The following is a 14968-nucleotide window of genomic DNA, read 5'->3' as shown; positions in this document are numbered from 1 at the left end:
ACAGCTCCATGGTGCCCTCAGCTGTGCAGGTCTTTATAGGGACATGCCCCTTTGTTTTAGTTTTCTTTTATGCTAAGAAATCTTTTAATTTATTTAACAGCTATCCATATGGCAGCTTACAGCCCCTCTCTCTCCACCACTGGGCCTAGGAGTGATTTGAAGGGAACCTCTGGGGTGAGGTTCAACTATGATTAGCCTCAGAGGGAGCGGATGTGTGTGTGTATGTGTATAGTATGGGATCTGTGAATTAACACAGGCAGAGTATCCACTCCTTCTCACAATGGATTTAGGGAGTGAAAAGGGGATTCACAGGTAGCCTGTCTCTCTACTCACAGCCTGGGTTTCCCAGGTTCCTCTCCTAGTGGCACATACTTCCACCTTAGAAAGTGCACTCACTGAATATGCTTCTTCTGAGGGCTGGGGATGACAGGGTGCCAGGAGCCTAGAGGGAGGTAGCTATTTATGTCTGAAATCCAGGCCACATTCTAGCTCTGCTGCTGGTCAGAAATTCACTCGGTGACGTAGTTTTTCTCTGTTCTGTTCACTCTGTACCAGAGGTAGAGCGCGGCAGAAGAGCCTTGGCAGGCCCTTGGTTTCCAGTCCCAGTTTGGCCACTGTCTGTGTGGCACTGGGCATGCTGCCCCCCTCCCCCTTTTTGAACTGCAGCTTCTTCCTATGTAACACAGGCCCTGTTTCCTCTCCCTGGCTCACCAGGGGCCTGAGGAGAGACCTAACCCAAGAGGTAGAGGAGGGCTGGAGAAGTAGTAAGGCAATGTGGAGGTGACCACTGCTATCCGAGAACATGGGGCATTAGCCAGAAAACATTTTCAGAGGGTCCCAGGCAGCTCAGCCAAGAGAAACACAGACTTGAGGAAGAATGGGAGGACAGACATGAAGAAGCCGGGAGTGCTTCCCAGAGGGAGCAAAGCATTGGAACCCATGAGATGGGTATCTAATGATAATAGCTGACAGTCACTGTGTGCTAAGTACCTGGCAATGTTCTAAGCCAGCTGCTCTACAGGGCTCAGAACATGTACAAGTCTGTAAAGTAAGTATTCTTATACTTTTCAGAAGAGAAGACTGAATCACAGATTAATGTAACTTGACCAAGGTCACTCAGGTTTGACAATTTAGCTCCAAGTCTGTGCTCTTAGCCACTAAACTCTACTGCCTCCTATTTCCTGCTCTGTCAATCAGCAGGGCTCTTGGCAGTCTTCATCTGAAGAATCCTGGGCTTTGTGCCGATGTCAATTGTCCCAGGATCCAGAAGTATGGGCTCTACTGCTCACTTATGTCAAATAATGTGGGTTCTCATCCTAGTTCTCCTACTGATTTGCTAAGTAACTTTGAACAAGTTTCAGGGCCTGAGTTTCTTGGCTTGAATACTTTTGGTTTCACATGATCTTAGTTTAGGATGAAGTGAGACAACAATTATGACAGTAATATCCAACATGTACTGATTGATTACTACATGATAATGATGGTGTCTAGCGTTTTACATTATTATCTCAATTAACTTTCACAATAATCTAATCAGTTAGGCACCATTATTGGACCCATTTTATAGATGAGAAAACTGATGTAAACAGAGATCCCAGCAAACTCCAGAGTAGCTTAGAATTGGGGTTTGAACCCAGGCAGGTGGACTACCCTTGATTCCAATAAAGAAATTATAAAATTGTACAAATGAGACCTTGTGAGGCAACCAGGTCCAGAGGTACCAGTGACCCTTTTCCAATGAGGAAACTAAGGATCACAAAGCCAGAATTTAAATTCAAGCCACCAAATCCCAGGCCAGCATGCATTTCATTTAGTCAGCCCTACTCTACCCTTTTTATGACACGACACTTCCTATAAATCATTCCTTGGGTCCTGTTGGTGTTGGGTACAGTTTAAGACTCTCAGATTTTGAAGGTAGGTCTCAAACTTGCCTGTTATATGGCCAGAAAATGTCTCTACTAAACACAGACTCTGAGGTGAGCTGGCCCACAGGCTGGTACAAGTAGGAGTTTTACGGAAGCACCGCCTAGGATTTAAAAATTAGGGGCACCTGGCTGGCTCAGTCAGTACAGCGTATGACTCTTGACCTTAGGATCTTGAGCTCAAGCCCCATAGTGGGTGTGGGGCCTACTTAAAAAACAACAAAATAAATAAAATGAAAATTAAATACAGAGACAGTTGTTCTGGGCTTCTCATGCCTCTCATCTCCCTATGTGACGTGGGGACAAACTGACAAGTTTACAATCTAGTCTCCTACTGTAGCTGAGAACAGTTGTATTGAGAGAAGAGATGAGAGACTGGATTCTGATTTTACCTCCTCCCCTCACAAATGAACTTGGACAAGCCCTTACATGTTGTAGGATCTCAGTCTTCTCATCTGAAAAGTGGATCTAATTTAGCATCACAGGATCAAGTAAGACAGCTGATGGGGGAGTGCTGCAGAAAGTACCAGATGATGAACACACATGAGACAAGGGATCAGGCACTTACTTAAACGTGCCAGAGCCTGAGCTCACTGTGATTCATATTACCTCACTGCATGCTCACAACCATCTTAGACACAGGATTGGACAGCTTCACTTTGAGGCAAGAGAGCTCAAACTTGGAGGGGTTAAGTAACCCACCTAAGGTCAGGAGAAAGGAGAACTGGAGCCTGTACTGAGGAATGGCTGGCTCCAGGGCCCTGACTGCCCAGCCCACTGCCTCCAAGGGGTGACGGTGTACTGCAGAATGCCATAACCATGCTTCTAGGAGCCCCCGCACTGGTGTCAGTCTGCCCCTCATTCAGATGCTCCAACTGAAAAATGACTTGAATCATCAGTCTCTTAGCAAGCCCCGCCTGCCTCCTACACCAGCAAATCAGACCATGCTTTCCCTTCTTCCACTGTGTATGAAGACATATTAAGACAGCTTGGATAAGGAGATTATAATTTGTAATTAAATATTAACCTTTCTGACAGTATTAAAATTAAACCACTCAGAATTCTTCATCCCTAATCAGGTGGTTCCTGCCCGTAACTGTATCTTCCCTAATAGTCCTGCTAGTTTATGGCTCTTTCCAGAGTGCTAATTGTTTCAATCGCTGCCAACCTGATGAATTGTCTTAAAAATGCTATTTTGGTTGCAGTATGTTAGCATGCTGTGTGCTGCTTCTTGCCTACTGCCTGTCAAGTGGGTCTGCTTTGGGTTTGGTTGAGGCAGAGCACAGCTACTGGCAGAGCCAGGAAAGCTTAGGAGCCTTTAGCCAGTTATTAGGCAGACGGGGGCCAGGGATGTGGCTCCAGAGGACACAGCCTGAGCTACCTTGTTTCTGTGGTGCCAGGCCCTCAGGGAGGTGGCAAAGGGGTGGTGAGGCCAGAAGCAGGAGGAAAGGTGGCCAGGACTCTGCTGCTGTGGCAGTTTGGCTGGCAGAGGCCTAAGCAATTCCTCATTGCCTCAGCTGCAGAGGTCTTCCATAGAAATTAGGTGAGGGCATCTGGGGTCATGGGCAATCTCAGGTGGTGAGTAGGGGGACTTTAGCTTCCACAATGGAAAGACTGGTGGAAAGAAGAATGTCTGGCTTTAGTTGAAATGTTTCTACAATCTCCAAGGATGGATCTCTTGGACGTTTCTCTCTGCGTGAAAACATTTACAGTCTGCCTAGAGGGTGCCTGGGTGGCTCAGTTGGTTAAGTCTGCCTAGAAAGTCAAATTAAGCAGGTCTTGGAAAGCTAGAGTCTGAATAGATATGGGACAGGGACAGCCTTCTCCTATGACGAGTCCGTGGGCTTTGAGTCATGGGGCAAAGGGGACTATGACCACACCACAGGTTAGGGCATAAGAAATCATGTTTAAAAGCTCATATACAATGGAGAGAAGCAATAAGGCATCTTCTCATTCTTGTTTTCTTCTATAGGCCCCAAGACTCTAGCATGGTCTTGATGCACTAGACAGTAATAGTATGTTTCTAAAGCTGTTTCCCTGTTCAGCCTGAGTTCCTCAGGTAAGGGAAAGTGTCTTAAATGCTGAGTTATTAGAATCTATTACAGTACCTGGCCAAAGTAGATGCCTGAAAATGTATGGATGAATCTCAGTGGGTTCTCCCAAATGCCCCAGGAAGCAGGCAGGGCAAGGATTATTTTTCCCATTTCATAGATTAATAAATGGAGGCACAAGGAGATTGGATAACTTGCCCAAAGTCCTGGAATATTTGGTAGCCAAGTTGGGGGCCAGAGCTGAGGCCTGCTTCCTGGGTCAGGGCCCATCTTTTTGATTCACTATTAACAGATTCAGAGAGCCTAGAATTTTGGAGGCTAGCAGTAATGGCGAGGTTTCTATGGCCTGCACCTCAGGCCCAGATCCTGGCCCTTACCTTTTTGGCATCTTTGTGCATATATTTGGCTGTTTGCTTGGCCAGCTCTGTCTTTCCTAGTAAGATGGAAGGAAGAGGTGTTCGGTTAGGACCAGATGACTATCTCCTGGAATGAAAGAATATTAGAAACGCATGGACACTGGAAATAATGTATTTTATGGGTGGGAACACTGAGGCTCAGAGAAGGTCGGTGACTCTCCCAATGTCACTGGGAGAATTAGAGGTGGTGCTGAGACCAGAATCAAAGTGCGTTGCATCTTGATTTTTCTGTGGATGGAGACTGAGACTTTTTCTCTATAGCAGCATCCTAACAGTGGGAGGTTGACACTTATAATCCAGAGCCAACTTATTCTTTGAAGCCCAGTGCAAACCTTGCCTCTGACAGGAGCACCCTGACTTCCTGGTCACTGCACTGCATCTCTTTGGACACCCATGGTCTTGCCATCCAGCCAGGCCCTGGAGCCATAGGCCAAACAGAGGCTGGGAGAGGATAAAGAATACCTCTCCTTGGCTTCACAGCCTTTCTTTGTAACATAAAGAAACAATGACAATACCAAAGCGGTGGCTCTAAGGGCCATTTGGTATGATGGCCAAACCTTTGGAAGTCACTGTCTAGTATAGGAAATCAAGTTCTACAGTATCATGGTGAGGTGGCAGTAATCTACATCTGGGGGAGAGCTAGGCCCATGAAGATGCTGAGAGGGGAAGAAGAGACAACAAATGCATGAAACTCCCCAAAACGACAATGGTGGGAGGTGGTGGTGCAGGTCAGGGGTCTGTGAGGGTGGAGAGCGAGGGAGTGAGAATGCCTCAGATAATCCAGCCCAACTGGCTAGAAAAATACCAAACCCATTTGACTGAAACCAATTTTGCTATGCACCCCACACTGTGTTGGCCACCAGGGGCTTTCTTTAGCTTGCTAGAAGGTTATGTCCCAAGTTGTACTAATAAATAAGGTTGGTGTGCTGGGCAGTGGAGGTGGTTCAACTGTTCCCAAAGGGCAGCCTCTGGGGATGCAGAGTGGCTGGACCAGGGCTAACAGACCCCAAAGGGCCTGGTTGTCCAGGTGCATCAGGCCCTATACCACAGCTTCTGGAGGGAGGGGCATCATTCCAGCTGTTCCTAATGTGACAGACAACCCTCTTTCTGGCTCTAATTTGGAGGCAGTTGTTTTGAGAGCGGGAATTCAGAAGTGGGCTGTGTGACCCTGGCCCATAGCAGCTGGGGCTCCCTCAGCACTCCTTCCCTACTTGCCGTTCTGCTCCCAGTTACCTATTCCAGATGATCCCAAAAAGAGGAAGACCAGAGGGTGTTCTTCATCGTACCAGCCATTCTCCTTCCTCCGGATCGCTAGGGCCAAACACACAAGACGGGGGGTGGGGGGGGGACAGTGAGGGAGGCAGATAAATCAATGACACAAAAGGCAGGATAATTATCACTAAGTATACAATATGTTTTACTGCTCTGCGCCCACTCAAAGTCCTCACTACCATTAGTGCTGCCTAATCTGATTAGCTGGCAAGGCCCCTAGAGACACCTAATCAGGTTAGCATGGATTTGGAAAGCTGCCCAGAGCAGATTTCGGATAAAGTTTTCCAGGATGAGCACTCAGCGTTGCCAGGGAAACTGAAAGGCGGGTGGATGGTGAATGGAGGTGAAGGGGGCAGGGGGCTGGTGAAGGAGAACTGGAGAGGAACTTTAGCTCTCAGAGGGCTGGTTCCACTTCTACTCACAACTGGTGGGAGACTGAGCCTGCCTCCTATGCAAATGCAAGAGACAGAAGCCCATGGCAGGCCCTGAGGGATCTGGGGTATGAGCTCTGGACTCTTTCCCACTTGGGGAAACCAAGACCTAGTCTGCTGTCTGGAAGCATAGCCAAATGTACTTTCTGGAATCCAATCAAGGGTAGTGTGGAGCTCAGGGCACAGAGGGGTGGACCACATGGTTGGCACTGTCACTAACCATGACCTCCATCAGGGAGAAATGGTGCGGGAGTGGGACAGATATGTCCCAAGTTCCCTGGGAGTTCAGCTCTGCCAGAGTGAGACCTGACCTCCCCTCTTTATTTTTATTAAAAAAATTTTTTTTCCAATGTTTATTTTTGACAGAGAGAGAGACAGAGCATGAGCAGGGGAGGGGCAGAGAGAGAGGGAGACACAGAATCCAAAACAGGCTCCAGGCTCTGAGTTGTCAGCACAGAGCCCGATGCGGGACTGGAACTCACAGACCGCGAGATCATGACCTGAGCCGAAGTCGGACGCTCAACCCACTGAGCCACCCAGGCACCCCATGACCTCCCCTCTTTAGGATGAAGTATATAATCAAAGGCTGTGCATTCAAGGTGAGGAAATTAAGTGTCCAACTACAGAGTGGGAGAATCAGGCTCCAGAAGCATCACTCAAGTATAAGACCAGGGGGCAGAATGAGGCAGAGCCATTAGAAAAAGAACCATTTATTGGACAAGCTATCTGCCGGGCACAACTAGAAAAACTGTCAACATTTTTTTATTACTCAAGACCCACACAAACACCCTGAGAAGTAAAGTATTATTCTTAACTCCATTATACTGAGCAGGAAACTGAGGCCAGAGATAAAGAGATTTGACCGTCACGTCACATAACTGGTAGATTACTACTAGTTGGCATAGATGGTAGAGTTACTTCTCTCTCTAAACAGGTTTTCTTTTTTTTGCTCACATATGGCTGCTTTTAAAAAGTATCCATTCGGACTGCATTAATGGGAACGTGGCAGTCAGAAGATAGAAGGGGACAGAGGACTGTGCAGGGTTGGTCTACAGATGGAACAACATGTATGCTCTGATGCTCAGAGTGTCAGGGGGAGATTAACAAAGGGATATATGTCAGAAGACAAGGCCTGGAAAACAAGTCAACTGAGAAAGAGTTGATAGCCTTAGGGAAGTGTCTGCTGGTCCTGAGGTACAAAGATCCTGTGTGGTACAATCTGTGACTGGGTTTCAAAGAAGTAGCTACACAGATCAGGGAAGGCTTTCTAGAAGAAGTAGGACTAATAAGGGATCATGAAGGCCAGGAAGGATCCGAAGGGGCAAAGGTGGCTGGCATGACACAGATGGGGAAACAGGAATGAACATGAATAGTTGTGGGTGGGATCAGCTTACCGTCTCAAATACCTGCCATAGCACTTTAGGTCTTTGCTGTGGTCTTTCTCAACTCAATCTCTAATGCTGCTACCTAAAGAACTTTCTAGTTCTGGCCTCAGCAGGAACAGATGGAAGTGCAACCTTTTGGGAGATGCTCTCTGTGAATCATGAGGGGGGCCTGAGAAGACACTCAAGTCTAGCTTCTCTAAACTAGCTGATCCAGCCCTATGGAAGGCTTGGTTCTCAGGGGAATCCACTGGCCTCACAGATACCTGAAGGCTGGGAATGACAAGGGGCAGCCCAAGCCTGGCTGAGAGGGAGTCCCCAGTGTCCTGACAGAAATAAGAACCTGTGGGTAGGGGCTTTGGGGAACGTAGAGATACAAGATGGCAAAGGTTAGACTGTGAACATGATGTGTGGATGTGTTTTGGGGCAGGGGTGAGGCAGGGGTCATCTGAAAGGAGTCACATTCTTTAAAAAGTTGGGTGAATTGAGAGTGTAGGCTGAAAAGCTGAGCATGAACTGGGTTCAGGCTTCTTGGGGTTTTGGGGGGAGAGAGAAGTGCCCAGGCATCACTTAGATAGGTGGCCTAGGGGAATTTGGGATCCTCTAGGTGTCATGAAGCTGAGGTTCTGATCTTGATTTCTCTTTCAGGAAAGCTTCCCAATCACTGAGAGTTGCACATTGCTGGGCTATGCAGTTCAAAAGCGCCATGGAGAAGGTGAAATTGGATTATGCCTGGGGCCATCTTTTCCCCTTCTTTTCTAATAATGCACCTGGGAGAGAGCTCTTTATAATGCCAGGCAGACTCCACTGCACAGCTGTCCCTGGCCAATTCTGCCAGACCCAGGGCATGGATCTGGGGTGGGCTTGATCTGGTCCCCCTGTGAAACAGGCGAAATGCCAACCATTAAACAATTACAACTCTGGATATTTCTAATAATATCTGAAGAGAAAAACGACCAAGCAGATGGAGTCCGACAGAATGAAAAATGGAAGCAGCTAGGAAAGACTGAGGAAGGCAGGCCTCAGGGTGTGTGGTTGGCAGGGTGGCTGATGACCATGGCTGGTCCTGTTGGGCTGGGGCAGAGGCTGGGACAGAGACCCTGATGGGCCACTTGAGATGTGCCATAGGTATTGATGTTCTCGCTGTGGACCAGCAACAGCAACTTACTCTGCTAGCACTTTCCAGTGTATCAACAACTTGCATAGACATAACTTCATTTGAGCCTCATTATGACAAAGCAGGCAGGGCAGGGAACTTGATTCCCTTCTTATAGATGAGGAAATATGTGCAAAGAAGTTAGGTAACCTATTCAAGTTACACAGGTAAATAAATGAAGACCCTGGGCTTTACCCCAAATTCTGGCTGACTCTGGAGCCTGAACTGGTGCTTCAAGAGTTTAAAGAAAGAAGTTGGCTCTCCCTGGCCACAGCACCTTCTCGTACCCTAGCCTCACCCAGAAAACTGTCTTTTCTGTAGTCTTCCAGTCTGGCTCATTCAGCCTTTGACACATGGCTTCAGGAGCTCCTGTCCTCCAACAGTCTCCTGACAACTGCTCTCTGGGCTAAGATGGTGTCAGGGTCCCCGAGTGGGCAGCTGAGCCCCTTCCCTGGCCGGTCCCATCTCTGTGAGCTCCAACAGGCCCGGCTGCCTCTACACAGGCTGGGCGAGCAGCAGTGCCTCCTTGCTGTGTTCTTCCCCTTAGCAGAATGCCTGCCTTCTCCTGGTCATGCCCACCACCACTGGACCATCTTAAAACTCACATGCAACAACCTTTTTGATTAACTCTACCACCCCACATCTACTCCATTAACTCTCGGGGTCTGTATTCCCTGGTCGACTTTCACCTATGGGGTGGTATAATAGACATGGTAGAAGTTATAGGACCTAGTTTGGAGTCCTGGCTCTGCCACTTACTAGCTGACTGAATCTGAATAAAACACTTATTCCTGTAGAGCCTTATTTCTTCATCTGTGAAATGGGAGTAGTCAGACACATGCTAAGCCAGCCCCACATGTAGATGAAATGAGTCTAGGGTTATGAAGGCACTCCGTAAGAGAGGATAATCAGAAAAGTACAAATAACGGTAGTCAAAGCAGCTGCCACCAGCTTTGGTATTTTATAGATATCTTTTTCATCCTTATGCTAGTCCTGAGAAGTAGGTATTGTCTCCATTTAAGAGGAGACTAGGGCTCAGTAAGGGGCAGCGTAAGGGGTTTCATCCACCTGTGCCCTTGCTTCCTGGAGGAGGGTGTTCCCTGCTCAGACTGTGTAATCTGTGGGAGCAGATGCTAGGAGTTCCATTTCCTGAGGGACCCTTGGGACTAGCCCAAAGGTGGTATAACATTGCTGACTACATGAATTAATTCTTGGTCATTCTGAAATCACAAGGAGGAAAAAAGAGATGCTTCAACTTCCATTTTACAAATGAGAAGAGTAAGGCCTGACCCAAGAGTTTGTTAGTGCTCCAAATGGTTACTACTACCCTTGGGGGAATAAGGCTTCCTCTCTCTTCATAACCCCTCTCCAGGCAGCCTTTTCCATTTGTGCAGCAAACAAGCTCTGAGCCAGGTGCTGGGATACCTAAAAAGACACCTAAAGTAAGGTCTGTTCCTTTCAGGTGAATGCTGCTCTGCCAACTGTGGGCTCCAAATGGAATGGGAACACTGGGAGAAGTGCGGGAAGAGCCATTTGCATCTGGGCGAGAATGATGAGAGGGGACTGCCAGGCAGTAGGGGTATGATGGAACATTCCAGACAGAAAGAACCATCGTATGCCAAACTAAAACAACAGGAGACAGCTGCCTCTGTCCGGCTCAAGGTTCTGGGGCAGTCTGGGTGGGCTGACTCCTCCTTCCTGATCAGTTCTAGTGATCTAGTGTGGGAGGTTTTTTTAGCCTAACCTGGAACACGTTTGTCCCATGCTTGTGGCATCTCCTATGGGAACGAGTCCTTAAGAGGGACTCCTGTGGTTGAGTCACCTGCACATCTATTAGCAATCTCCTGTCTATACCTTATAGGTTCAAGGAGCACAGCAAGTGCTCAAGAAGTACTTGCTGGATGAGTGGATACTGATTGGAGCCTCAGGCTGAGAGGGTGATGAGAATACAGTTCTCTCCTTTTTTTTTTTTTTAATGTTTAATGCTTATTTTTATTTTTGAGAGAGAGAGAACAAGAGAGAAACACAGTGCGAGCAGGGGAGAGGCAGAGAGAGAGGGAGACACAGAATCCGAAGCAGGCTCCAGGCTCCAAGCTGTCAGCACAGAGCTCGACACAGGGCTTGAACTCACAAACTGGAAGATCATGACCTGAGACGAAGTTGGACACCTGACCGACTGAGCCAACCAGGTGCCTGAGAACGGTTCTTTTCTTAGTCTCTAAGGATTAGTGTTTCTGAAGGCAAACAATTGCTACTGAGTGGTTAACACATAAAAAATGCAAAGACTGGCTTTTGCGAAACCCCCCAACCCCCGCTCGTGGGTGTACTGGGGTAGGAATCACTAGAAGGATCACCCTTCCAGAAAGAGGACGGGTTGAGAATCTGTGTTGAGGAGAGGCTAAGTGTGAAGATGGGCTCAGGCTTAATTCACTTGAGTTCAGCAATCTTTTATACACCTGTGTGCCCAACCTTGGGGAAAAAGCTGAAGGAGAGGTAGTTCCTGACCTTTGGAGGGAGACATCAAATAGATGCCCTTTGTTAAGTGCACTGATAAAAGATGTCCGTGGGAAGCCCCAAGAATGGGCCCTCTGTCCAGGTGGAGGGCTAAGGAAGGCTTCCTGGAGATAGCCTGGGTCTTGAGTATCTCAGCAGACCAGGGTGGTCCAGAAAACGAGAACATGTGAAGTGGTATGACGTGAAGGTGGGACTGCAAGCAGTTTTCTAAATTAATCATTGCCACACCATGACTCAGGGATGGCCTGATTATATTTCTCAGCTCAGAAACAGGACCCCAAGAGGGGTCCAGAAAGGTATAGGGTGGGCTTGGGTGATTACGTTTTTGGACTGTCAAAAAGAGAAGTGAAGCACGAGACAGTCCACCGTGTGCCACGCAGCCAATGGTGAGATTCTGAATTCGGGCCAGACCCCAGCATGGTAGAGCATTTAAGCTGGCAGAGGTCTCCTGAGGGAGAGTCAAGTGGGAACAGAGCAATGGGTGTTGAGGATGAGCCCCTGGTCAGAGGGAGCTGCAGGGAAGCTTCCAGGTGTGCAGGCTGACCCAGAGCAGAGCTGGGGAATGGCCTATCCACCCAAGGGGCCAAAGGTCAAGTCGTATGTGTGTTGTTATTAACTATCAATATACTCTTGTTCCTAGTATGCTTGTGAGCTACTAGAGGGCAGGCTTACAGCTTCTCTTCTCTCCTCAGAGCATGAGACAGACATGGTGCCCAACCAAACTAATTCAACAAACTGCACTACACATCTACTTCAAAGCTGTGCCAGGAACTGCGAAAACAAAAACGACTGAGGCATGATCTCTGCTTTCAGGAGTCTACAGTCTATTACTTTTGAACTGAGTTAGGCTAAGTAAAAACCAGCCAGAATGTGGGAGATAGGCAGGGCTGGGCTAGGTTGGGGAAAGGGCCAGAAGAAAAGGAATTCCAAGCAGAGAGGGCAGCATCAACAAATGCAGAAAGCAGAAGCAGCTGGTGTATGTAATGCAGAGCTGGGTTGGGGGAGGCATGGTAGAGGAAGGTGGGGCAGCTGCAGGGGTGGGCCTTGTATACTGGTCAGGGCAGCAAGAGCCACTCAAAGATTTTAAACAGGGAAGTTTTTACATTTTACAAAGCTCACTCCAGCTGGGTAGGAGAAGTGGTTATAGGGGAAGGAAAGGAGACAGGGCGACCAGGGAGGAGGTCACTATATGGTTCAAATGGGAGATCCTGAGGTCCTGAGCAAGGACAGTGGTATTGGGAATGGAGGGGAGAGGGTAAGTTTTGAGACCCGTTTAAGAGGCAAATGCTAGGGGCGCCTGGGTGGCGCAGTCGGTTAAGCGTCCGACTTCAGCCAGGTCACGATCTCGCGGTCCGTGAGTTCGAGCCCCGCGTCAGGCTCTGGGCTGATGGCTCAGAGCCTGGAGCCTGTTTCCGATTCTGTGTCTCCCTCTCTCTCTGCCCCTCCCCCGTTCATGCTCTGTCTCTCTCTGTCCCAAAAATAAATAAACGTTGAAAAAAAAAAAAAAAAAAAAAAGAGGCAAATGCTAGAACCTGATATTTGATGGGCTGTTAGGGGTGAGGGAGAGGGAGGAGGGGCAAAGAATAATCTAAGTTTTTATTTTAGGAGATAAGTGAATAGTGGTGCCTTTACTGAGACAGGAGCACAGGATGTGGACAAGTTGGAGGAAGCAGTGGAGTCTAGTCCTGAATGTGCTGAATAGACAGCTCGTTGCTTTTCTGAGAACGGTGGGATGTAGAGTCTCTGAGATCCCAGGAGGTCTGCTCAACAGGGTAGGCATCCTCCCCCTCCCATGACCAACAGTAGCTCTGGGTTCTGTAAGGAGAGCCTCACTTTCAATGCCAAGGCTCTGGCTTGTGGTATGTAGGCTGGCCTTGCTTTGGCTCCAGTGACCCTAGAAGACCAGAGAGGCCATGGGGGCCTAAGCTATGGGGTTGGTGCTTTATCTCCTCCATTTGTAAGGCGGTAACTGTGCGCCAGCCTTGCTAGAAGCCCTGCAGCTGGGGATCACACTGATAAATTCACTGTATTACTTTGCACAAATCAATATCCCAGCACTTACCAGGGGTTGATGTGACCGAAATTGGTTTCAGCCAATTCGTGTGGGTAATAAATGGCCATTTATCAAATCAATTCATTCTGCGGCACTTCTCTGGCTGCCCATCCTCATGGTACCCCTGGGGTGCCAGGCTCCACCCAGCCAGTCCCTAGCATATATCTGACGCTAGCCTAGAGGATCCAGAGAGGCCTGGCCTACCCCTCTGGATGTGCGTCTGTCTCCTATACTTGCTTCAGTCTGGAGATCTTGAAGCACTGGCTGCTGCTTGCCTGCCACAAATTCTGGCCCAGAGAGTACCTCATGCTTCACCTGGGTTGGTAGGTGAACATTATCAGATCTTTATCAGTGTGATGACCAGCCACAGGCTTCTCAGCTAGGCGGGCATACAGTTATCACCATACAAATGGAGGAGATACACAAGCCCACAGCTCAGGCCCCAATACCTGTCTGTCTTTTCAAGGGTCACTGAAGCCACAGCAGGGTCAACCTACATAACACAGGACAAGGTGTAGGACCCTCCCAATCCGAGGCAAAGTCTGGGTAACAGAATAGAGTTTTGGGTAGAGGGAAGCTCTCAGGGCAGGCATTCTGACAGCCCTTCGGAAGTGGGCAACTGAATCATTTACTCCGGCTATGGGCCAACAACAAGGAGAGACAAAGTGGGTGGTGCATCAGAGGTTGGTGTAGGATCAGAGGAAGAGGCCAGCCTGGGGCTGAGACTAAGGATCAGTCTCGGCTTGAAGGAAACAACTGTGGGCCTAATTTAAAGAACATAGTGCCCCACTCTAGCTGGTAAACACCTTGACGACAGGGACTGGAAAGAGCATGTACTTTATAGTCAGTCAGTCCTGGATTTGGCTCCCCAGTTCACAGATGAGAAAGCTGATGCTCAAACAAGCCATGTGTTTAGCTGGAGTTGCACAGCTAAAGAGTGCAGACCTGCTATTTTAGCCCACGTTGGTCTAAATCTCTCCTTCCCATGTCCTCCTCTCCCCTCCCTCCAACTTCTTGGAGCATCACATCTTATGGGGCTTGAGAAGCTGGGGAGAAGCAAGAGGTCAGAGAGGAGGAGACAGCCTGCTGGGAAAGGGCTCTGTAAGGAGCAGAGGGAAAACACTATGATGGCAGCTGCAGTGGCGGCCCAGGTGGACAGGAGACTGCTTTCTTAGCTCTCTGTGCAGGTAATGCCTTTTCCATGGGCAACTCCTCTCTTCAGCCCTCAGGAACTCCCAGGGCTTCCCTTCCCTCCACCTCAGCCACAGCCTTGGCAAAGAAGTAAGGTGTCGCCACCTGTAAGGTGGTGGCTGAGAGTGGATGTCTGTATCCAGATCCTAAAGGGCAGCCTGGTGTGGCTTGGGCCTGAGTAGTGGGGCCTGTGTGTTCAAAAAGCTTTCCTTGGCTCCTGTGTATGCCTCTAGGCAGCCTCCTGACTTCTAGCTGGTGAGGCAGTTCTGGTCCGTGGGCTCCTTTTATCCGCTGATGAGGGACTCATGACTGCCACATGAGTCCCACTGGTGTGTGAGGATGATGGAGACCAGGCTGGGCTGTGTTGCAGGGGTGGCTGCCTTCATTTTTCAATTACTCCTCTAATTGGTATCCTAGGGCTGATATGCTGCTCCAGAATGTCCCAGAGGGGCATCACAATACAGCCTGATGTCTTCTTTTATCACTAAGCCTTTATCAGGTGCTGTCTTTGGTAGTTGCTGGATCACATCTGGTGGGGCCAGATGCTTGGAGAGAAGGGGTAAGCAACATGAATAGAATG

At 48.6% G+C, this 14968-nt stretch overlaps 1 protein-coding gene across 2 annotated transcripts in view; it reads right to left on the bottom strand.

The window, feature by feature from the left end:
* Nucleotides 1-14968, bottom strand: part of CLPB (caseinolytic mitochondrial matrix peptidase chaperone subunit B) — a 143196-nt gene that overhangs the window by 9136 nt on the left and 119092 nt on the right. For both annotated transcript variants that reach the window (XM_043580326.1, XM_043580327.1), the window contains 2 exons: nt 5623-5700; nt 4351-4406 (listed from right to left, as the gene is read on the bottom strand). In XM_043580326.1, coding sequence (XP_043436261.1) covers nt 4351-4406; nt 5623-5700 — 134 coding nt within the window. The remainder of the gene's footprint in view (nt 1-4350; nt 4407-5622; nt 5701-14968) is intronic.

The sequence above is a fragment of the Prionailurus bengalensis genome, chromosome D1 (assembly GCF_016509475.1).
Source record: "Prionailurus bengalensis isolate Pbe53 chromosome D1, Fcat_Pben_1.1_paternal_pri, whole genome shotgun sequence".
Taxonomy (NCBI): Eukaryota; Metazoa; Chordata; class Mammalia; order Carnivora; family Felidae; genus Prionailurus; species Prionailurus bengalensis.
The sequence above is the reverse complement of the archived record's forward strand: the minus strand, read 5'-3'. Positions and strand labels throughout refer to the sequence as shown.